Source organism: Gastrolobium bilobum, unplaced genomic scaffold, assembly GCF_033153095.1.
Source record: "Gastrolobium bilobum isolate Gb01-03AN ecotype WA unplaced genomic scaffold, APGP_CSIRO_Gbil_v1 utg31018, whole genome shotgun sequence".
In the NCBI taxonomy this organism is placed as follows: Eukaryota; Viridiplantae; Streptophyta; class Magnoliopsida; order Fabales; family Fabaceae; genus Gastrolobium; species Gastrolobium bilobum.
The window spans coordinates 241,793-265,903 of NW_026897324.1; the positions used below are offsets into that span (position 1 = coordinate 241,793).

The 24,111-nt window shown below is 33.4% G+C and overlaps 3 protein-coding genes across 4 annotated transcripts; 2 read left to right on the plus strand and 1 right to left on the minus strand.

Annotated features, from left to right (window-relative positions):
• Positions 1–257: 257 nt before the first annotated feature.
• On the plus strand, positions 258–7,572 carry LOC133305973 (uridine kinase-like protein 3). 2 transcript variants are annotated; one of them, XM_061506241.1, is made up of 15 exons: positions 258–371; positions 1,452–1,612; positions 2,264–2,355; positions 3,008–3,077; positions 3,461–3,573; positions 3,808–3,904; positions 4,282–4,361; positions 4,685–4,879; positions 4,976–5,059; positions 5,154–5,214; positions 6,037–6,097; positions 6,412–6,505; positions 6,590–6,662; positions 6,968–7,050; positions 7,183–7,572. In XM_061506241.1, the coding sequence occupies exons 2-15, from the start codon at positions 1,462–1,464 to the stop codon at positions 7,357–7,359; spliced, it is 1,431 nt and encodes a 476-aa protein (XP_061362225.1). In that variant the 5' UTR covers positions 258–371; positions 1,452–1,461; the 3' UTR covers positions 7,360–7,572. The 2 variants fall into 2 exon arrangements, with proteins under 2 accessions (XP_061362225.1, XP_061362224.1); XM_061506240.1 differs by having other exon boundaries at positions 6,412–6,662.
• A 1,756-nt stretch (positions 7,573–9,328) lies between these two features.
• Positions 9,329–10,093, minus strand: LOC133305976 (uncharacterized). Its single transcript, XM_061506243.1, has one exon. The coding sequence runs from the start codon at positions 10,091–10,093 to the stop codon at positions 9,329–9,331; it is 765 nt and encodes a 254-aa protein (XP_061362227.1).
• Positions 10,094–15,989: 5,896 nt separating this feature from the next.
• On the plus strand, positions 15,990–24,108 carry LOC133305977 (disease resistance protein RPM1-like; the record flags this gene model as incomplete). Its single annotated transcript, XM_061506244.1, has 6 exons — positions 15,990–16,685; positions 19,712–21,889; positions 22,756–22,863; positions 23,290–23,353; positions 23,899–23,925; positions 24,093–24,108. Coding segments are annotated over exons 1-6 (3,000 nt in total), but the record flags the coding sequence as incomplete, so codon positions are not given.
• Between the last annotated feature and the right edge of the window lie 3 nt (positions 24,109–24,111).

The following is a 24,111-nucleotide window of genomic DNA, read 5'->3' on the forward strand; positions in this document are numbered from 1 at the left end:
GATAGAAGCTCTCTTATACTATAGAGATAATCATCTGTGAAACTGAAACCCACCCACTTATAAAAAAAGAAAAAAAGATTCAGAAAAAAACTAGTCTTCTACAATATAAGAATATATTTCTCCACAGCTTGACCCAACTTATTTACTCCCCTAAATATAAATATCACACATTAGTAGGTGAAACTGGTAATTATGTAGAAAAAATTGGGTCCAATTATTAATTATCAGTATATATAAACCAAACCGAAAGAGAGAGACTATACAAAAACAACCTTCCTCGTTGAATGTGTAGACATTCACGCTCTCCGTGTCTTTCTGTCTGTCTGTAATAATCTCTCTCTTTCTCTCACTCAAATTCTTGTGTCCAAAAGGTATGTTCCGGAATCAGCATTTGGATATTTGGTACAACAATCCTTTGTTCATTGTTTGGTTTTTGTTTGGGATTCAAGTTTGATCAAATCTGCAATACATTTTCTCTGTTTGATTCTCCTATTGGATCTGGATTTGGTTGTGAAAAACCCACTTGAGTATTTGGGATATGGTTACTGGGATGTGTGTTTTTGGTACAATGATGAAGTGGGTGAGCATAAAGTTTGCTTTTTTATTTTTTATTTATATATTTTGGGGTGCCAGTTGCATTTGGAGGGAGCTTCTTGTTGCTTGGGCGGTGTTTGATTTTTTGTCTATAGATTTTTAGTTGACTTTTGTTATCGTGATTGCAATCACGTTGGGCTACTTTGTTGGAAGGATTGTCATGAATCCAATAAGATCATGTCCATTGGTTAGCTGCAAAAGCTGTTTGATGCATCCTTATCTGGAAAAGTGATATAAAGTCTTTTTGTTGTGTATCCTTATCTGTCCATTATAGATAAGGGGGAAATGAAATTGGAAAAATTAAATTTTGATTTTTACTTGAGGAATTTGAGTGCTTAATCTAGTTATATGGTTTTGGGAATGATTTAAGATAATGGTGCAGGCCAGGAAGGTCTGAGAAGCCCTTCAGTTTTCCCTTGGTATGCTTTGAGCAGCCTTATTTAATTTTAAACCAGAATCTAAGGCCATTTATGATATGAGAATTATCAGTCCCGGAATTGTTGTTGCATAATATCTTAATCTGCAATGATTCTGGAAGGTGAAGAAACAGCATGCTGCTTTAGGTTGATTTATTTAATCCAAGGTCTGGATCTGCAATAAAAATATTCCTAGTCTTCCATCAGAAATGAGCAACGACCAAAAGTACCAAAGGGTAAAATGGTTGACTTGACCAAAACACCAAATTAAACACATTTTCAAGCTATTATTTATAACTTTATATGAATGCTATTAGGTGGTGGCATGTGGCAACCTGTATAAACTCACCCTATACATATTTAATACGTTTATTGACTATTCTCGAATATTTATTTGTATTTTATTTCTCTATCTATGATTTTTAACCACTAGTTTCCCAGGTCTTTGCCAATGGATGCTAAATCTGCTGTAGATCTAATGGAGTCTTCCTCTGAGGTTCATTTTTCTGGATTTCACATGGATGGTTTTGAGCAAAGAAAGGCTAGCACAGAACAACCGACAACATCAGATACTGAAATGTATAAACAACCTTTTGTCATAGGTGCGTTTTAGCATGGCAAGCTACCAAAGTAGTAATAAAGTCACAAACTATCTATTTTTAAGTCCTGGAACTCAGTGGTGGTGGACTTACTTTGCTTTGTGTTTCTTGGGTTTTATGAGTGAAAGGTGCCAAGTATATTATCTTGATGGTTTTGCTGCTAGGAATTAAGAGGTGCTAGATTCCATAAGTGGATTGAGTTGTGTTCTGTTGTGCCAGAGAAAATGTCACTGGAACTGTTCTTTGTCACTTTTGAATGTAGTTTACATGAGCCATTAAATTGTCTTGCAGAAAAGATGAATAAAATTACTGTTGAAAGCATCAGACATTAACAGAATATTGTTTTTGTTAATCACAGTTATGTTGCTTGAGTTATTACAAATTAACATAAATTTAAATTACTTAGCATTTTAACACGGGTATGAGTTCTAGCTTCATAGTATAATTTAACCTAATATTGCCGCTGCACGTAATTGGTATGACTTGCAAATTCTGTCAACATGTATATCATCTTATGTTTGTAAAGTAGAGTTTCCTGCACAATTACCATATATCATGAGATCCTAACTTTGGATGCATTGTTTTCAATGATTACAACTTTTCTTTTATCTTTATGATTCTAATTTATTTATTTATTTTTGTTTTATTTTGCAGGTGTTGCTGGGGGTGCAGCATCTGGAAAGACAACAGTTTGTGATAAGATTATTCAGCAGCTTCATGATCAACGGGTTGTACTTGTTAATCAGGTAATGAATTCTTCCTACTTATTCTTATTGGTGGTCAAATTGCGAATATGGTAAGATTTATTGTTTGTGAATTGTGACTCAAAACGATCATTGAGGGCAAACTATCAATCGGTTAGTGCTACAGGCCTCATAAGCATCCTTTTCTCTCCATTTTCCGAATCCCCTTGGGGTTTCATTCTCACTTTATTTTCTTTATGATATTAAGAATTTATGGAATAATTCTAACATCTTTCTATTTGTAATTTTATTGTAAAATAGACACCATTTATAACTCCATAATACATCACCCTCGGTTTATTTGATTAGTTTTAGTATTCTGCCAAGCTTCTTCCTAACCTCCTCTTCTTTTAAGAACATGGATGTACCTCTCTTTTTTCTCAAATTTCCCCTCAAAATGTTATAATACGAGGATATTATACACCACTATTTGGGTAATATAATAAAAAATTACTCGATGTCTTTTCTTTGTCATTCATTGTCTTCTTTTACATTTTTTTCCTTTATTTTTTACTTCTATTAATTGTTCCTTTCTTCCTTTTGTCTCATTTTTTTTCTTTTTTGGAGATGTGCTTTGAAAATTGCGCTAAATGTTCCTTATTGTGCTTATATTGATACATTGGACTTAATAAATGAACTACTTGTTTTATGACAGGATTCTTTTTATAATAACTTGACTGAGGAGGAACTTAAAAGAGTACAGGATTACAACTTTGACCATCCTGGTCAGTACAATCATACTTCTTTGTCTGTCATTATTCGTGACTTTTTCTTCATATTAATATATTATAAAGAATGAAATATTCTATGGCTTTATTGCCATTTTTTTTTTTTTTTTTTTTTAATATTTCCTCTTTCTTTAGTTCTATTTATTGAACAGTATTTGAAATTCTGGTTTTACTAAAATGCATTTTGAGGATGAGGTTCCAAAGCCTTAAATAATTATCGTGTTTTAGTCATTCCACAGACAAATTACAAACTCATAAGCTAGGAAATAATAATGCTCCTAAAAATTGAAAGGGTATCTGGATAAGGAAAATATATCACATTTTAATTTTCTTAATGAATATGTGAATGTTCTTACACTTCTGTTTTGATGTATCATCAGATGCTTTTGATACTGAGCAATTGCTCGATGTTATGGACAAGTTGAAGTGTGGCGAATCAGTAGATATTCCGAAGTATGATTTTAAGAGTTACAAGAGTCATGTGTTAAGAAGGGTATACCTCTGGAACTTCCATTTTTTACTTGCAGTTTTACCCCCTCTTTCTTTAAAATGCTTAACAGCTTAAGATGAAATTTTATTTTGAAGTTGTGAATATCATGCAAAAGAATACCTTTCTTTTTTATTACATATACAAGTATATAATATATTTGGCATGTTAATCCAAATGCATATTTTAGACTTGGTTTTTCTATCATTCCATTTTATGTTGCTTTAATGTGTTTTTTAGGTAAACCCTTCAGATGTTATAATTTTGGAAGGCATCCTCGTTTTCCATGATCCACGTGTTCGGGGGTTGATGAATATGAAGATATTTGTTGACACAGGTCCTTTATTATTGTTGTTCCACCTTTATCTCTTATAATTTATTTTAATGTATGTTTTTCATAGCATTTGTTAATTTATATGGGATTGGTTTTCCTCTCATAATCCATATTGTGATTTAGGAAAATTCATATGCTCTACATTGTTCCATATTATTTAAGAAAATTATTTTTTTGGGTGGTGGGTACTACGAGTCTATCACACTTTGTCCTTATATCTTAATGTTTGTTTAGTTTTTCATTTATTTGTTGGTTCTTTATTACTTTATTAAATTGTTGCCTGTGTGTAACTTGTAGTTACTTTATAAGCCTGTATATTTTATGTGTTGTTGAAATACTAAGTTAAGCTGTCACTTTACATCTTAAAATGTTCAGTGCAGATGCTGATGTTCGTTTGGCAAGAAGGATTAGGCGTGATACTGCTGAGAAGGGTCGGGACATTGCAGCAGTTCTTGATCAGGTAGCAACTTTCTGCCACACCATTTGTGCTGCCTTTACCATATTTTGATTATCTCTTGCTTCTTTTTCACATGGATTACATACTTCTTTGCAAGACTTGGAAAATCTTTTTAGTTTCATGCTTGATTGGCTACTATGCAAATTCCTTAATAGTGAAACTTGTGATTATTCAGTTTTTGTGGAATTAAATCATTGAGTAATGAGGATTTGCTTCTAATAATATTGGTCAAGCTGGCAAACATATTCTCTATCAGATTTTGATGGTTAGTTCCTTCAATTTAATGGATTTTGGCAGCTGATTCTTATATGTTATATCTGTTGCAGTATTCAAAATTTGTGAAGCCAGCTTTTGATGACTTTATTCTTCCAACAAAGAAGTATGCTGATATAATTATACCCCGTGGAGGAGATAATCATGTGGCCATTGATTTGATTGTTCAGCATATCCGCACTAAGCTTGGTCAGCATGACCTGTGTAAAATATATCCAAATTTATACGTCATTCATTCAACTTTTCAGGTACCCTTTTCTTGCAATTTATTGACCTTTTCAGTCATCAACCTAGAGCTCCAAACTTTGTTAGGTTGAAACATTATTGTCATTGCTGCCATGCAGATACGGGGTATGCATACCCTGATACGTGATGCACAGACAACAAAGCATGATTTTGTATTTTATTCTGATCGTTTGATTCGTTTGGTAAGTTAAAAGGGTTCGTTTGTTGCTTTCTTAGTTTAGTGTGACATGGCATTTTCTTTAATAATTAATGATCATAATTCCTTCACTTGATCAGGTTGTAGAACATGGCTTGGGGCATCTGCCATTTACAGAGAAGCAAGTAGTCACCCCCACTGGTAACCTTTTCTTTTTCAATATTAGCATTGTAAGATTACTGTGATGATCACGTCCTATTTTTTATCCTTGCAGCTAAAGGTTTTAGCTGAATATGCTGAATACCTTGGTGTTCTATTTGACTTTTCAAATGCTTCCTTCTCCTCCTTTCGCTGCCTAGTGCCATAGATAATGTGTATATTGGGGTATCTGGTTTCTTATGTGCAGTCATATTGTTGCCACAAATTTGGGGAGCACAAGAACTACATGTCCTAAGCCATGTTCTACAAAAGTCCATGGTTATAGTTTTAGTTTGTTTTCTTTTTTGGTGTTAAATTTCCATTAACCTATATCTTAGACCTTCTTGTCATCGTAGAGCTTCTACTATTACCAAATGAAATTAATTTAATACTATCAGCATACTTGTATGCCAACCCGGACTACTTTAGCATATAGTTGATGTTGATTGTCAGCTTTCTTATATGCTCCCAATGTTTTATTTTCATGCCTCCTCCGGGCGATATGAAATCATGCCATGCTGGCATGATATTCGACGGGAATCCATGTTGAAAGAAAACTACAAATAACTGTTACATTTTGATTTCCATGTCAAGGAACTTTTCTTGATAGATTGGGAACCAAATGTTTATCATGTTACAGTACTTGATGGAGACGTGCTCTGTTTTCCATGATGGTAACTGCAGCAATTACTATGCTGAACTTAAAGCTTTAGTATCTGTCTCAATGTGGTTGTCATTCTTGTTCTTCAATTTACAAAATAGTGTTCGTTTGTTTCATGTTTATACCTTTTTATGGTAACTGTTAATTCTTGTCCTCAAATGCAGGTTCTGTATACACCGGTGTGGATTTTTGTAAGAGGTTGTGTGGTGTCTCTGTCATCAGGAGGTATTAGTCTAGTCAAAAGTTGGATTCACTTGGGCATTTCATTAAACATTTTCATCCTTGCTTCCAATTATTGACTTAAATATCTTCTCTCAATGATCTTGAATAATTCAATAAATATAGATTATATCTTTATGTTGATTTGGGTTTAGAAGTACCAAATTCATTCGATTGCATGTGGTGGCATTTCTTCACCTTGAAATTGTAACCCAAATCTACCCCTCCTAGGTTTGATGTGAATTTATATCTCTGCGGTTATTAGTTTATTGTTTAGAAAAGCTCTTTCTGTCATTATATTCAGTATATGCTAATTTCAGTGGGGAGAGTATGGAGAATGCTTTACGAGCATGCTGTAAAGGTATCAAGATTGGGAAAATTCTAATTCACAGAGAAGGTGACAATGGTCAACAGGTTTGTCCATCCACATGTATGCTTTGGTACATTATGTTTTTCATTTTTTCATCACTGACTTCTTATACTTTGATCAATGAGCAGCTAATATATGAAAAGTTGCCAAATGATATCTCAGATAGGCATGTCTTACTGTTGGACCCTATCCTTGGCACAGGTTTGTCATTCCTGTGTTTTCTTACACAGTAGTTAGCATAATAAGTGAGGGCAGGTTATTCTTACACCAGTGTAAGAATAAGAAGTTTTATATCAAATCTTGGTTATTGATTTGCTTGCATCTAACCATTTACATATTTAATAAATCAGAGTCGTTAAATATAAATAGGATCAATGATCAAAATTATGAGTGTAATTTATACCGGCATAAAAGGATCCTGACCCTAATAAGAGTGGATTGAAAATTTTGATATTTGATTTGCTGGTTTTCATTTGGATTAACCTTTAGAAAATTTTCATCTTTAGGTAATTCGGCTGTTCAAGCAATTTCTTTACTTATAAGAAAGGGTGTACCGGAGTCAAATATCATCTTTCTTAATCTCATATCTGTAAGTTACTGATGCCTTAGTTCCTCTATTTCTCTTGCCCTTTTCCTTTGCATTGTGATTATTTTTCTCTTGCTTCTTCCTTTTTCTGATGTGCCCTTTTGATGATTTACATTTATCTTATCATCTTTTCAGGCACCTAAAGGTGTGCATGTGGTCTGCAAATGTTTTCCAAGAATAAAAATAGTGACATCTGAGATTGAGATTGGTTTGAATGAAGATTTCCGTGTCATACCAGGCATGGGAGAGTTTGGAGATAGGTACTTTGGAACAGATGATGATAATGAGCAAGTGGTGGTTCCTTCACAGTAGTTATAATTGGGACAAATCCACAAAATTTTAAGGTTGATCATCAGTACTAGTGAGAGATTTCCTCTGAAAAATGGGTTGAAATTTGCTCAAACATTATTGTGCTGGGGTCTCTGAATTTTAGTTATAAATCAATTTTGACTCTGTTGGACCTTGGATCATCATTTCATTATACTTATGTTTTTGTTTACAAAAAGACGTATTGTGGAAATACTGCAATGAAAATTTCATCCTTATTATACATATTCATTGTAGAATTTTTCTTTGAACTTGTGTTGGTTTCTTTTCTAGAATTTCATCTTGACAAAAAGCCTCTTCACTATGTCCTTCTTGAAGAAACTCTTCTCTAGCCCAAACGTAACAGTAAAAATTTGAAACAAAACCAGAGGCTAGATTTTGCTGTGGATGTCTTAATTGACTTATTTTTATGTGCATAATTATTTGATAAAGAAATGAAATTTTGGGTGGAAGATTAACATTCTCTTCGAACAAATTAACAAACCAAACATGTGGTAAGTCTCATCAGAAGGTAAAAGGTAACAATCTAGTTAAAATTTATTGGCATATCCAATATTTGAAGTGAAGTTGATAACCCTTAAATATGAGAGTAACACATTCAATAGTTGAATATGTGGATTAACACATAGAATGCACGGATGAACCTATAAAAGCCGGATCCAATACAGGCTTGCAATATGTACAAATTAGCACACTTTAGTATATTTGTGAAAAAATATTTATACGGCACTTCATGATTACTTATTTTAATTTTTTTTGGACGGAGTTAATTCTAGTTTTTTGTATGTATCTTATTTACTTCATGTACTTATATGAATTTTTTTTTGAAAAAATTGGATTTAGAAACTTAGAATGTTATACAAATTGTACTTTTTTTCTAATATGATACTTGTTTATTTATTTATTTGTATAGTATATCTTTTTATACTTAATAGTGTGTTTAAAATATTGTTTGATCATGTATTCGATCATTCTCAATATTATTTTCGGAAGAAATTTAAAGCTTTAATCCTGAGCTTGCCCCAAACTCCGGATTAGTCCATAGAAAATCTATGAAATTACTGGGAGATAATCTCCAAAATAAATGAATAAATAATATTGTTCAGTTGTAGAAGATTCGGTAATGGTAGAAACTAGAAAGCATGTGAAAAAAGAAACTGAAAGGGGTACTAATGGTTATCCAGGAAATGGACTGGGCTAATGACACAATCTTGCATATGATCAGAAAATATACATTAAAATGAAAAAAACATTACAGAGCTTGTGCCGCAAAATCATTTTAAAAAAAAAAAGGAAAAAGAGAAAAACACACAAAAAAAGAAGAAGGAAAAATGCTACATGATATAAGTTTTTTCTTCTACACACCCTTTGATAACTATGTCATTTTTTTATTTTTATTTTTCAGATAGTCCTCACTTCAAATAATTCATATAATATAAGCCGTAATAAGTGGAGGCAACCAAAGCATTATTATGGTGGGTCACTAGTAGCAGAAGGATATTCCACTAAACCTATGCTCATATGCTATCTGTGACTAAATTAACGAGTTTATGCTTTAAAGGTTCACCATAACAAATTATGCACATATATTATACTTAATGCCACATGAATATTTGCAAAGTCTTTTTTCTCATCATAAACACTAAACAACTAAAAAAAAAAAAGTATGAAAAAGTTAAGCCAAAATTCTTGCTTTAGTGAGCCAGTAAGGAAATTACCAACCTCTTCAGGAAGAGACATTATTGAACTTGATATTAGCAGATGAAATGAAATCCACCCACAACATGTTTCTATCTACAAACAATTTTTTTTTTTTTTTTAAATTTACTTCTTAATCATCATTATTTTTTTTCATTTTCTTTTACACACTTGTATGGTATCACTACAAGCTATGAATCCAAAAACAGTGTAGAAAGAAGAAAACAAACATGAAGAAAATTCTATCCCTGCATCTTCATCTCTTTGTAATGCAATTCCTTGCTATTAAGATACCTTCTGGTGGAGCAGTCATCTCTATCTGGCATCTGCTATGCAGCAAGAAAGATAAATGTAGAAGCCCTATAGTTACTCTCACTTTAAATGTTCCTCTTATAGTGTAGTTGACCCTGTTACTCTCCACTTGCATTTTAAGTTTCACACCAAGATCTCTAGGCAAAAACACCAAGCTGGATATGAAGTGCAATGGTTGCAACCTACTTTCCCTTCTTCTTTGAGTAAATGACTGGATTGATTGTGTTGATATGATACTGTCTGAGAAGAAAAGCTCAACATCCAAAGACTCAAACTTCACATCAATTTTCCTGTTGGGGTTAGTCAAATTTGCAAGGAGAGTGAAGTCACCATTGAAGTATTCTGGTGAGTCAAAATACACTGCATTGAGGTTTGCATTGGGGATGTCAAATGTGGGGTTTCTTGGTTTGATGGCTAGGTAGATGGTTAAAGTTGCTACCCCAAAGAAGATTAGTGCAAGGCTGAATATGAGGCACAACACTGCACCAAACCATATGACTATGTTGGTCCTTTGAAATTGAGGTTGTCTTAATGTTGGGTTCCTCCTTGAATTTGTTGTAAGAGATTTTGGTGCATCTGATTCCAGAGAACATTGGTTTATGGGTTGTTTTGATGTGACAATTTGGTCAGAAGAGGTTGGCTTGATTTGCCTTGTGGTTGGGGGTGAGAGTGGAGGTGGAGGTGGAGGTGGAGGTGGGAGGGCAAGCATTTTTCACCAATGCTAGAAAAGTTCACTCAAATCAAGCAAAACAATGAGGAAGATATGGATGTGGAGATTAACATGAAGTTGTTTATTTGTTCTAAACGAAGTCATTGATTAAGGAAAGTGAAGAAGGGATAAAGAAGCTTTTGAATAATAGTGGGGACAATATGTTTTTCTAGGTATTGGCAAAAGGTACGACATGTGGAGCTAAAGTTGGGCAACATTGAGGTTTGTATTTTGAATGTTTATGGTATTGGTATGTGGTAATGTTTGAGAAAGTTGTAAAGAATGAGTTGAACATAGCCCACACATCCATTATTGCTCTTTACTTCAAGGTTGTACATTGTCCTCTCCATTCAATTAAGGGCATGTTTGGTGCATAGTATTGGATAAGGCCTGATAGTATAAGACCTGATAGTATAAGACCTGATTGTATAAGACCTGATTAAATTTTAATGCTATCCAGCGTTTGGTATGGTACTGTATAAGATAATATCTTCCAATATTTTAAAAATTAGTATATTAAAAAAAATTATTTTAATATATTAATATTGAAATGATATATTAGTTCTTGAAAATTGTACTTGTAAGCAATATTAATACATCAATCTCTTATCAGGTCTAATCCCTCCCCCTTAGGCCGGATTAAGTTATACATCATTTTGATGTATTAAGGGATTCTGCTGTATAAGCTTATACTATACGATGGTCACACCAAACAACTAAAAATGTCATAACGTATAGTATAAGCTTATACTATCAGGTCTTATACATTACACCAAACAGGCCCTAAGAGCTTGGATTAAGCAATTTGTCCTTTTTAACAGTGTTTTACCATGATATCAAAACTATGTGCATTGGATATTTATGCACTAAGGAAGCATGAAAGTAGACAAATAATCACATAGAACATGTTTATACAAGTTTAATATTATTCAAAATAGATAAATTATCACGTAACATAAAAACTTATATAACTATTTGACATAAATTAGCAAGAGATATTATTGATTAGTTTAACCTATTCAACTTATCTTTACATTAATTAGTTCAGCTTAAAGTGAGGCTGAGTATTAAACGTCCAAATTTCATTTAAAAATAATAAAATAAAGAACCAATCATGTTGGATAGTGACCCAATTTAGTACAAATTGTAATTCTAGAGATTTCGAAGTACAGTGTGTCAATCACAAGAATTCAACATGGGTAAGAAAAATTCTTTTCGGTAGAAGATATCTAAATATGATCACTTATGTCGTCAAAAAATTAAGATGGTCTCATTCTCTAATTTTTTTTTTTTTTTTTTTTAATTCAACATGAATTCAATTATGCTAATTAGTTCTCATTCTTCTATCAGAAAAGAAAAGATCCTTAACATAAAGTAGCTGTCTGGATTATAATGTTAGGGGAGAAAAATAAAAGCTTAATTTGTAGTAACCTGAATTAGGATTAAAATATAATAAGACTATAAATAATCCATTTTAAGTATTGATTTCCTTTGATCTAAAGCCCAATTCAACGAATAAAAGCACATTGAATTGGGTCCAATTTCGTTGGCCGGCCCGTCAAATAAGCTAATTTGGAACAAAACTTGATCAGAATTGAGTCATTGACATGTGTCGAAAAATTGTTGATTTAATTTGGCTTTTATGCAAGCTACGCGGTTCGCAGGCTAACTCCTTGATCCAAACTATTAAAATTTATAATTACATGAACTATTTATTGAATAAGATATAATTGAATAGAAATATAATAATTCTCTCGTATAGTTGCGAATTTAATTATGAATTAATGATTTTAATCATGATATTGAAGAATAATAATAATGAAAGTAGAAGAAAAAAAATAAAGTCACTTTTGATGAAAGAGGAGTTAAAATGACAGTTAAAGGGTAAAAATACGAATAAAAAAAGTCACTCAAAAAGTTAAAGTAAATATGAAAATATTATCACAAAAATATTGTAGTCCATTGGGTAAAGTTTGGTAATGCATAGAGGTGATTAGATAGATAAGTTATTATCCAATTAAATTTCACATAATCGTTAAATATATAAAAACTTTCGTATTCTTCGTCCACCACGCGATCGTCTCGACAGTGAGTAAGAGCAGCAAAAAAAAGGAAATTTTGAGAAAATCTTCAACATTTGATAACTTGAGCTAGGATTGATGAAATCAATCCATTCCAAAGCCTAAAGTGTGTCAAACTACATCCTTTACAAAATCCATACTTAGTTTTAGTTGAGAGTCATTATATTGAGAGATTTCTGCATCTCTAGGTCACAATATTGTTCACAAAGAGAGGAAAATGATGTTTTTCTTGGCTTGAAGGCTTAGATTGTCTTTCTCTTGTGATTTGAAGCTTCTAAGGTAATGCCCTAACTCCCCTCTTGTGTTTTTGGAGAAAATGCATGATATATGGTTGTATAAATTGGGATTTGATGGTATGAGTAGTTGGAGGGTGATTTGTAAGTGAGTCCCTTTATTAAACATGCTTAAGATTGATTGCCGTAAAAGGAAAAATTATGAAATCGTCATTTATGACACTTTTATAAATTGGACTAAAAATCAAGTGTAGGTTTCTTCTATGTGTAGCCTTGAAAATTAAACGTGGTAGACTAGTATATAAGAATACTGATTGTCTTCACATCTTAGAACTAGGTTGTGACTTTGTGAGAGATCGTGACTCTGTGGACACGAGAATTATTGGAGGACATTGCTTGCCAGGTAAGCTTTCGATCCTTGTCCCCCGTTTGTTCCACCAAACTCCGAGGGAGGGTGGTAGTTTGATATGGTATGTTGAAAATGATTTGTTATATGTTGCATGTATATGTATATATGTTTGTGTGCCACACAAGACGATGTTTCCTTGTGTGAGGCATAAGACGGTGTTTCCTTATGCATAGTATGAGACAGTGTTTCCTCATACGGTATGTTGTAAGACGATATTTCCTTGCGTAATGCATACTTGTTATATTCTCTGGCCATTAGGATTATATTATTGCACACTGCATTGTTATACATATTCTAATGCATGCATGGATTTTTATACTGTGTCTATACCTGAAGTGAGCTTAGGGGTGAAGGAGCCCTCCAAGGGTCCCTAGCTTATTGAGATAATTATATTATCTCACCCTGCGTTATGGGGATCACCATTTCAGGTACAAGAGCTGATGGTGTTGAGGCATCGCGTGACAAGAGGCAAGATGAAAGATACTACTTGACATGATTGTCAGGGTCTTGTGGATATTAGATTTGTACCTGACGTACTTTATTTTGAGTTATATATGCCATGTATTTTTGAGATCATAGGAGATGTTTATGCCAGGTTGATAGTCTGTATATGCTATTAGTGATGCGTGCTCAGGTCTATGTTACTTATTTAATTGCATCTCTTTTGTTTATTTGGTGTAATTATATAAGTAATATCATAAACATTATTTTGAGACAGTATGATTATGAGATAGCCTAGGCCATGGATGGTTAGCCAATATGTTTTATCCATGCTGTGGTATATCTGGATTATATTAAACTGTCAATCAGGCTAAAATTATCATAGTGAGAATTATCCCTAGTGGTCCAAAATACAGACGAAATGCTATCCGTTTTACTTTGGCCATGGAAGTGAAAAAGTTTGCAATACATAAGGAAAAAAAGAAAATTTATTTATTTAGATTCCGCATTAATTAAGTTGAGCATGCTGCACTTACTATCATACGAATGTTAATTAACTGGCTGCAAACGGGGCGTTACAACAAATGTAATGAATTTTATAATGCCAACTTCTGCCTTTTGTTTACGGTTATAAATGCTGATAAATTTCAAGGAAAATTAGCCCTTCTTTGTCAATGGCTTTTTAGTTTAAGAAGCGGGGGTTCAATCCTCCCTCATCTTATTCTCCATCAATTTACTAGATCGTTAAAAAAAAAACAAAAAAAATAGTTTGAGGATGACAACAAAACCAGGTAACTTAAGGATGCACTGCATAATTTTTGAAATATCCGTATTTGCATTTTTACTTGATTCAAATTTAGCTTTTTATAGGGAGTAATAAGATATTAAAAACCATTTGGTCATCTCTAAGATTTACCTTTCCTGGTAATAATAGTTTATTTTCAACATTCAGGACTGTCCTAGGGTCTAACCAATTGATTCCAAGGAAAAAAAATCACAACCATTACTATAGATCAAACAGAAGAATAATACTTTGAAAGAAAGACCAACTTGGATTACCTTATACCAATGTTATTAAACTTTGGTGGGACTCGGTAAAGGTACCAAGTTAATGGGTTATTGAATTAACCAATGCAGCATTCGGTGAACAAGTTTGACCGCATTATATATTAATATATAATAAATATAGGGTTTTTTTTTCTCATGTTATAGGAATTGATACAATCGTTTTTTAAGTATGTACTCGAGGAAGTACATAATTATAATATTAAAAAAAATTGTAACTATATACTTCCGGAAGTACATAGTTAAATAACTGTTGCTGGTTTTCTTCTAATTATATACTTCTTGGAGTACATAGTTAAAAAATGATTGCAGGAATTGCTGGAATATGAAAAACATATTTCCCATAAATATAATAAGGGTTCCTTTCACTCTCACAAAGATGTGTGACCCACGTGTTTAAAACTTTTTTTCTCCACTCTCTCTTCCATAATTTATCTTTATCTCTCACTTAAAATGACACAACTTTATGTCCTTTAAAATGATACACATTTTAAATGACATAAGTTATGTCATTTTAGGAGAGAGATAGACACAGAAAAACGAAAATTATGGGAGAGAGAAAGTGAATGGTTTTTTTTGAATTTAAAATTCAAACTTTCTGTATTTGTATCTCTCTTAAAATGATATAATTTTCTGTCATTTAAAATGACAAACACTTTTCACTGTAATAATAATAGGGGTATTATAGCAAGAAAACTATTTTGGTGTGCTAATTGAACTTTGATGAACTCATCTTATAGATGCATGATTTGATTTCCCTTCTTACAAATGAGACATATTTTGCATTGAAAGTGGAAAAACCGGTTCAACCTAGAAACTAGTACCAATTTAATGCCAGTTAGATCCGGTTTACAACTGATTCATTGGTTTCCTACCGGTTAAATTGCAAATCCAATCCAATAACCGAAGTAAACTGATTGGTGGTCCTTTTCACGGTTGAGCTGGTCGGTCCGAATTTAACAGCTAAGCCTTGGAATGCATGGGAATGTGGTTCTTCAATTAGTTTAACCGTTTTGATTTCGTGGTGAGACTTTGTACCTATTCTGGAACCCTAATTAGTTTTTGTTTGGGACTTAAATTCGAGTTTTGCTGCAAAGAATATATGCTAGGCCGGTGCGATGGAATCTAGGTAAGCAGAACTAGAGCACCAAGTGTTTGAAAGCTTGGCTTGTGCGTATGTGAAGTCAGATTGATTATATTTGGTACTCAAATTGGGTATTCTCTGGGATTTAAATTCAAAAAAGAAAGGACTCGGCTCTTGGTCAGCTGAAAAAGACAATCATCCCCCATATTCGAATTATTGCTTATTTTTTTAACATTCCAAACTAATTTACAAATCAAATATCTTTCTTTCTCTCTTCCACATTCGAACTTTTTTTTTTTTTTTATCAAAATAAAATTCTAACGGCAGTCCACATCTCTTAGACTAGATTTTAGAATACATATTGGTTGTTAAACCAAATAGAAGAATATATTCGCCGTCGAAAATTTAATAATATGGTATCAAATAAGGAAGTATGAACACTATATAACTTATTATATATAGAAGATAAAGCATCAGGCATCAGAATACTGCTTTTGGATCACAGTAAAAAAAAGAAAAATAAAAAATGCAGGAAAGACAATTGCACAAAAGATGCTTCTTATTGCTTATAAATACTTCCCCTGAATGGCTAGGTGAATTAACACAAGCTCTCTATATTAATCTATACATAAACTCTGATTTTGATATATTACATTTCGTATCATATTAAACATGGCTGAAATAGCGGTGAACCTGGTGATGGACAAGTTGATTCCATTACTGAGGTATGAAGTGGGAGAACTGAAAAAGGTGCACACGCAGGTGACGTTCATCAAAGATCAACTAGGCCTAATAAGAGCATACTTGAGAGATGCAGATGTGAAGGCTGCAGAGAAAGAAGACAAAAGCCACGTAGTGAAAGAGTGGGTGAAGCAAGTGAGGGAAGTTGCACATCGCATAGAAGATGCCATCGATGAGTACTTGCTCCAAGTTGCACAGCGTCGCCAAAAGCGTGGCATGGCTGGTGTAGTTGAGAAAATAGTTAGGCTGCTCAGAAGCATAGAACCACGCCATTCGATTACGTCACAGATTCGTGATATCAACACTACGATAGAAACCCTTGACAAAAGGAAAGACACGTTGGGGTTCAACCCTTCTTCTGGTTCAGAATCATCCACTAGTTCTCTTCATCACGGTCATGACCTTCGAGAGGGTGCTCTTTTCCTTGAGGATGCACAGCTTGTCGGAATCAATGATACAAGAAAGAAACTCAAAAGCTTGCTGCTTGATGAAGATAGCAGACGCACCGTCATCGCTTTGGTTGGCACAGGCGGGATTGGTAATGTTCTTCTCCTAATCTTGCAACCATGTGTGTGCTCTATGTTACTTTCTCTCTTCACTCATTTATTATATCTATTTCTAATGCAATCAATTCAACCCAATAAAATTAGAGGTTGTAAAAATGGAATTTCCGACAACTTGGTCAGATTTTAATATCATATAAAAAATTGTTCAATCCAAAAAATTTAAGATGTTAGGCGAATGAAGTTATATTTATGTTATGGTTATATTTACCCCGTGTTACATAAGAGAAGCCAATTTCTTACACACAAGAAAGAGGTAGGTCCCGCATATATTTTCTCTCTCTCCTCTTACATGTAGGTTCCACTTATAATTTTATTTCTACTACATAAGAAATTTTTTCCTACAACATAAGAAAACTATTTCCCTTTATATAATTGCCATTAGTCTAGTGGCATCCTATCTAGACCTCAAGATTTGACTTACCTAAAAAATAACGGATTCAATTCACAAGAGTCATAACTTTTGGGAATGGTAGAGGTTCACATCCGAGACCAAATTAGTCAGATTTATTAAGGCTTTGAATACTCTTTGGTATCTTTTATATATGATATTAACATTTCTCTTTTAACACGTTATCTCCTGCAATCCAAAATGATATCGCTTTTGGGTTAAAATAAAAAATAAAGGGTCAACATCAACAAGATCTTTATCCCAAACTAAATAAAAAGTTAACATCAAAACACTTTTATCCCACACTAATTGGGATTGGTGGTAGATGAAGACAAAGGAAAGGTACAAAAAGATTGAAAAAAAAGGATAAAAAATAAAGGGTATTTTAGTAAAATTTATGATATAAAGAGCAATGTAAAATTTCTAAAATGTCTTTTATTTTAATACTAAACTCCAAACAATGTTGTTTTGGGATTGTAGAAGATGATTTTATCTCATATCATAGGAGAAACACTTTTTCCTATATATATATATATATATATATATATATATATATATATATATATATATTATATATATATATATATACACTTTAATGTTTCTACAGTGAATGTAGATAAGTTATATACATTCTTTCTCAAAACAACGTCGTTTTGAGTTAAAAAATTAAAAAAATTATAATGAAAAAGACTATTATAACCTTGAAACAAATTATAATTACAAAAATACCATGATCTCTGTCCCAAAACACGTTGTTTTGGGCTTAATGAAGATAAGTTATCTACATTGACCGTAGAAAAAGCGAACCCTATATATATATGGGTTAGGATCGTTTTACACCAGTGTAACTTACACTCTCAATCTTATCCGTTGATCCCACTTATATCTAATGGTTCTAATTTTTTAGTAATGGCAGGATTATTTTATATCAATGTAAGTTACACTCTCAATCTTGATCGTTGATTGTATTTATATCTAACAATTCTAATTTATTACATTTTTGAGCCGTTAGATGCAAGAAATCAATTATAAGAATTTGATGTAAGACTTCTTATTCTTTTTTTTTTTTTTTTTGGAGTTACCCAACCCTAATTATCTCTTTGAGACGAGTTGGCTCCCTCCGGTATCCCCACGAGCTTCGACTATTTGAGCCGGCTATGGGACTAATCCGGAGTGCGGGGGAACAGTGATGGCTAAAGGTTCAGCCCCCTCCCCAAGAATGCATTCAGCGGGAATCGAACACATATCCAACTCCACTAACTCAGCGCTAAGTTACCAACTGAGCTGCACCCATTGGGTAAGACTTCTTATTCTTACACTGATCTAAGAATATCACGTTATATATATATATATATATATATATATATATATATATATATATATAAGGGACAAAATTATCTTAGACCGGTCTAAGAATAATAAGTCTTACATCATATCTTAACCGTTGATTTTCGTACATTTAATGATTGAGATTCATTAGAAATTAATAATTAATTAATGAGTGAGACCAAATAAATCTCAAATGTTAAATGTACAGAAATTAACAATTAAGATTTTGTATAAGACTTATTTTTCTTACACCAGTGTAGGTTAATACTATATATATATGTGTGTGTGTGTGTGTGTGTGTGTGTGTGTGTGTCTGTGGGCAGGATCCTTTGACATTGAAATCAATATGCATTTAACTGTTATAATTTATTAGGTCACACTTATTAATTAATTATGGAAAAAGTGTGTGTCATTTTAAAGGATGTAAAGTTGTGTCATTTTAAGAGAGAGAAAGAGATAGATAAAGGAGGAGAGAGAGTTGACAAAAAAAATAAAGTTGTGGGTCCCAACTCTTTGTGAGAGTAAAAAGATATAAGTTGTGTCATTTAAAAGGATAAACACTTTTCCTATTAATTATTAATTTCTAATAAATTATAACTGTCAGATTAACAGAAATCAACATTTAAGATTTAATGTCAAAAGATCCTGTACCATATATATATATATATATATATATATATATATATATATATATATATATATATATTTTCTCTTTATGATTTTTCAATTTATATAATAATTTATTAAAAAGTAAACTTTATCTTGAAAATCAAAGCATGGCTAAAATAATGTTAAAATTGTGACTAAGCCAACTTCGAATTAGTCTTATAGACGACTTAAGGAGTTGAAGCTTGTAGGGATATCGAGGACAACTTGTCTCAAAGAGACAATTAGAATTAGTATATATAAAGAAAACTATTTTAATATTGAAACAAAAAATTAAAGCCTTCTTTGAATACTATTTTTAAAAACAGTTTTTTTGGTTTCAGAATAAAATAACAAAAAAACTTATTTGATAAGACATGTTTTGTAAAAAAAGTTAAAAATTACAACTATTTTTTTATTTTTAGAATCAAATTTAGAGAACATGGCTGGTTTTTTTTGTTATATTTTAACTTCTAAATTTTAAAACAAAAAACAAAAATTTCCGTATCTATTCTATACAAAACAGTTTTTTTTTTTTAAAAAAAAAAACACAATCAAATGGACACTAAATTATTTAATTGTTGCTTCAAGTGCAATTTATTGAAATTCTTATAATTCCTTAACATGTGTACGAAGGTAAAACAACAATTGCAAAGAAACTATTTGAGAAGCAGAAGCATAAGAGGTTCACTTGTGGCGCATGGGTGTGTGTGTCAAGCACATTCAAGGAGAAAAAGATACTGAGGTCAATGTTGCAGAGCTTTTATGATAAGGACGAAGACGATGACTGTCAGACCAAGTTGATTGAACAAATGAACAAGGTCACCCTGAAAAGAAAAGTGAGAGAACACTTGCAAGAAAATAGCTACATGATTGTATTTGACGATGTTTGGGAAGAAGATTTTTGGGGGCGTGTGGAATATGCATTACCAGAGAACAACAAAAGGAGTAGGGTAATGATCACAACAAGACACAAGGGTGTTGCTGAGTTTTGCAAACGTTCTGCACATGTTCATATCCACGAGTTGCAGCGTCTATGTCCAAGGGACGCTATGGATCTGTTCAATCTGAAGGCATTTCATCAGCTCAAGCCAGAAGGGTGTTCAACAGAGTTGATGAAATTGTCAGAAGACATCTTGAAGAAGTGTGATGGAGTGCCACTCGCAATTGTGGCCATTGCTAGCCTCCTTTCCACAAAAAACAACAACTTTTCTGAATGGATGAAGGTTCATGATAGTTTTGGTTCAAAACTAGCTAGTGATCCTCATCTCAAAAGCTTCCATCGAGCCTTATCAGAAAGTTACAATGATCTCCCTTTCCACCTAAAACCATGCCTCTTGTATTTTGGCGTTTTCCCTGATGACTACTCCATTAGCTCCAAGAGACTTATACGTCTATGGATAGCAGAAGGATTGGTGAATGTAAAAGAGAATGAAAACCGAACCCAAGAGGAAGTTGCAGAAGAATACTTGGATGAATTGATACGTAGGAGTTTAGTTACAGTGTCCTCTAAGTCTATTTATGGCGGGGCCAGAAGACTTAGGGTGCATGATCTGTTGCATGACTTTATTGCGGACAAGTGTGTGGAGTTGGACTTTTGCCAAGTGATAAAAAGTGAAAACTTCGCATTCAATTCAACAACTCGACGATTGTCAATCCAATTTCAAGGTAGCGGAGAAGATGCTGTTCTCGCAAGAGCTGTTGCAGCAAATCATGACCGAGTGCGCTTTTGTTTTGCTTTTAACTTGGAGGAGCTCCCAAGGCCTATGTTGAAATCATTCCTCTCCAATTTCAAGCTCTTGGTTGGATTAGACTTTGAAGATTCCCCTCTCGAAGATCTTCCTGAACCGGTTGGAAACTTGTTGCATTTGAAGTATTTGAACTTAAGGAATACTAGAATCAAGAATCTTCCAAAGTTCATTGGCAAGCTTCAGAACCTACTGACACTGGACCTGAAATATACTCAAGTGCGTGAATTACCTATAGAGGTTAACAAACTCACCAAGCTGCACCATCTTGTAGCTTATTCTGGCAACGAGGAAATCGATTTCAGTACAGCATCCATGCAAGGAGTTGTGATAAAGGAAGGGATTGGGCGTCTAAAGGCCCTGCAGATACTTTTGAAGGTTGATATGACTAATGGGGATAGCCTAATCAAGGAAGTGAAAAATTTGAAGCAGTTGAGGGAATTTGGCATTATCAAGCTAAGAAGACACAATGGAAAACCATTATGTAGTGCAATTGAAGGCATGATGCGTCTTCAGGCACTGAGCATTGCAGCAGCAGAAGAGAATGAGATTCTTGACCTGCATTCATTGGTTAATCCTCCTCACCAACATCTCCAACGCCTGTATTTGTATGGCCGATTGGAAACAGTGCCTCTTTGGATTCCAAAACTTCATGTTCTGGTAAGGTTATTCTTGAATTGGTCAGGACTAACGGAAGATCCACTACCAATGCTCAAAGACTTGACAGAGTTAATGGAGCTTGAGCTTTACAGTGCATTTGAAGGTGTTGAGTTGTGTTTTGGAGACGGGTGGTTCAAAAAGTTGAAGGTATTAAGCCTAGAAAAGATGCAAGCCTTGAAGACCTTGAAAATTCATAAGGGAGCATTGCCTATTCTTCAAAAGCTAACCATTGGGCCGTGCCCTCATATGGTGGAGGTTCCCCATGATATCCAAAACCTACAGGCTCTCCAACATCTTCGATTCTATGAAATGCCTACGGACTCAACAGAAGGAAAGGACCATGGGATATTGAAGGACATACCATTTGTGATTTACTCCAAGGGCAACAAATTCTACACCCTTCATAGTGATGCAAAGACTGAAACTGATGATTTTTAGACACATTTTGTATGTTATATGTGTGAGTGTGTGTGTGTGTGTGTTTTATTTCAAAGATTGTAATATTCTTAAGAGTTGTATTATGTTTAGTCATTGATCCAACCTAGTGAGTTGGTTATACATATATGTGTATCTGTGTGTGTTGTGAGGGAGGGATACTTTTATTTCAAAGATTGTAACATTCTTGTAATAAGGTAATGTTTAAGGTAAGTCAGCCATGTGTGTGACGATTGCTAGTGACCCTAAGAGTTGAAAGTTATGTGTAGCCATTGATCCAACCTAGTGAGTTGGTTTGAAGTTGATGCTTTTGTTGGGAATATCAGACCAATGAACACAAATTGGGATTTATGCTTTTATGGATTTACAATGCACAATCGTCAAATATAGAAGACACCCCATATTTTTGGCTATCTGCTAAAAAACAAAAAAGACATGTAAGGAAAAAATTATTAATGGCAGGACTGGGCACCCCAACTTCTGGCATACATCGTGAAATAATTATAACGGTTGAAAGCATAGGTTTCAACGAAAACATGCCCGGGGAAAAGGGAGTTGTGAAATATACCCTAACTGCAAGGAATTATCTGAAAGCTCATTGTCCTCTGAAGCACAATGGAGATGGGGTTTTGAACCGTTGATGGAAATTGTCCTATCCAAAGAATTATATTCAAGGAATTGTGTCTTTTTTTCTTTCTTTTTTTTTCTGTCTCCTCAAGCTTATTTACAGTTAAAGATTAATGATAAGCAAGAAGATAAATTGTTGCTGGATATGAAAAGTTAATTTGACAGACTTACTAATTTTGAGTTTGGTTTGCTTCTTACTTTTTTGCGGAGAGCTTCATTCTTCAGCATGGCCTTTAGCTCCTGCGGATATATTTGGAAAGCTTATTCTCAATTACAAAATGAAGGGTGTTGTTCTGCCTTGTGCAGATGTGTCTGACCGTAGGTCGGGTGTTTGATATTGGATCTGTAGCTTTCTCTTTAGATACCTATGAATTAGGTATCTTGAGAACAGCGAATCACTACACACTTATAGAAATTTTATTCCAGGTCCATAACAGGTGTATTTAAAATTTTATTCCATTAAAGTAAAACCCATTACTTTCTAAAACCATGTAGAAAGAATGGTTGACGTAAAATGCAAATTAACCTATTAAATTTATTCATAGAAGTTTTGGTTTTGATGGTAATAAAATTGCCAAAAATACTACTTTTCTACTAGTTAGTATTTTGCTAGGTGACCGTACAAGTTTTAATGCCTTTTCAGTCAGACAGACAGTTTATGACATATGTAAATAATAAAATAGCTTTAATGCCAAACTATCTATGCATTTTGTCTCTATTCTTTTTACTCCCATTTTTTTGCAGAATTAAAAAGAGATGAAAATAACAAGTGGTGCCATGTACCTGGACTTCCTAAGTTGTTCTACAAGTACTTGTTCCTTCAACAATGTAGTGCGATTGAATAAGGTTAATGGCACCGTATCCATACATTAGCAAGTATTGCACCGAAGTAATCACTGAATTTGGCAATTGAGACATGTGGCAGAAAAAAAAAAAAACTACTTACAATCTAATTTAGTTGAATCCGTGGGGTCAAGTTTCTGACTTTGATTAACTCTTTTTACAATATAGCTAATAAGGAATATATCACTATGGCTAGTTGCACTTAAAAGGATCAAACTTTTGTTATGCAGTTATTCTGATTAATATGAGCTTCATCGTGTCAATGCTATTTTTTGTTTTAAACAAATACAAAGGTTATTTTTCACTAGAAGATATATTAAAGAAATGATGGTGCTTTAAGGCATTAGAAGACAACGCCAAATACATCTATTAGGGGCTCGTCACTATTGCTTTGCACTATCCGGAACATCGACCAAAATGTCATTTTTTGGCGAAATTTTTATTTAAATATCACGTGAACAAATTATTTTTACTAGACTGCCACATGACATAATTCCCTACGACTGATAGCAAACTACGTTCGCCAATAATTTTGTGACACGTGACATATTTTCACAAGAAAAAGCTGACCGAACTAAGTTCGCTATCAGCAGTAGCGAATTTGGCACGCAATATGACCACATGTCACGAAATCATTGGCCACGAAACTCACTACTAGTGGTAACGAACTATGACACGTGACAGTCTATTAAAAAGTACTGCTCGCATGACATTTGGGTAAAA

Excerpts from the sequence above, each read along its gene's own strand:
- LOC133305976 (XM_061506243.1), bottom strand. The coding sequence starts at position 10,093 with ATGCTTGCCCTCCCACCTCCACCTCCACCTCCACCTCCACTCTCACCC.
- LOC133305973 (XM_061506240.1), top strand. The coding sequence starts at position 1,462 with ATGGATGCTAAATCTGCTGTAGATCTAATGGAGTCTTCCTCTGAGGTT. Across the intron at positions 3,078-3,460 it reads TTACAACTTTGACCATCCTG|ATGCTTTTGATACTGAGCAA; the intron begins GTCAGTACAATC and ends ATGTATCATCAG. Across the intron at positions 4,362-4,684 it reads TTGCAGCAGTTCTTGATCAG|TATTCAAAATTTGTGAAGCC; the intron begins GTAGCAACTTTC and ends TATCTGTTGCAG.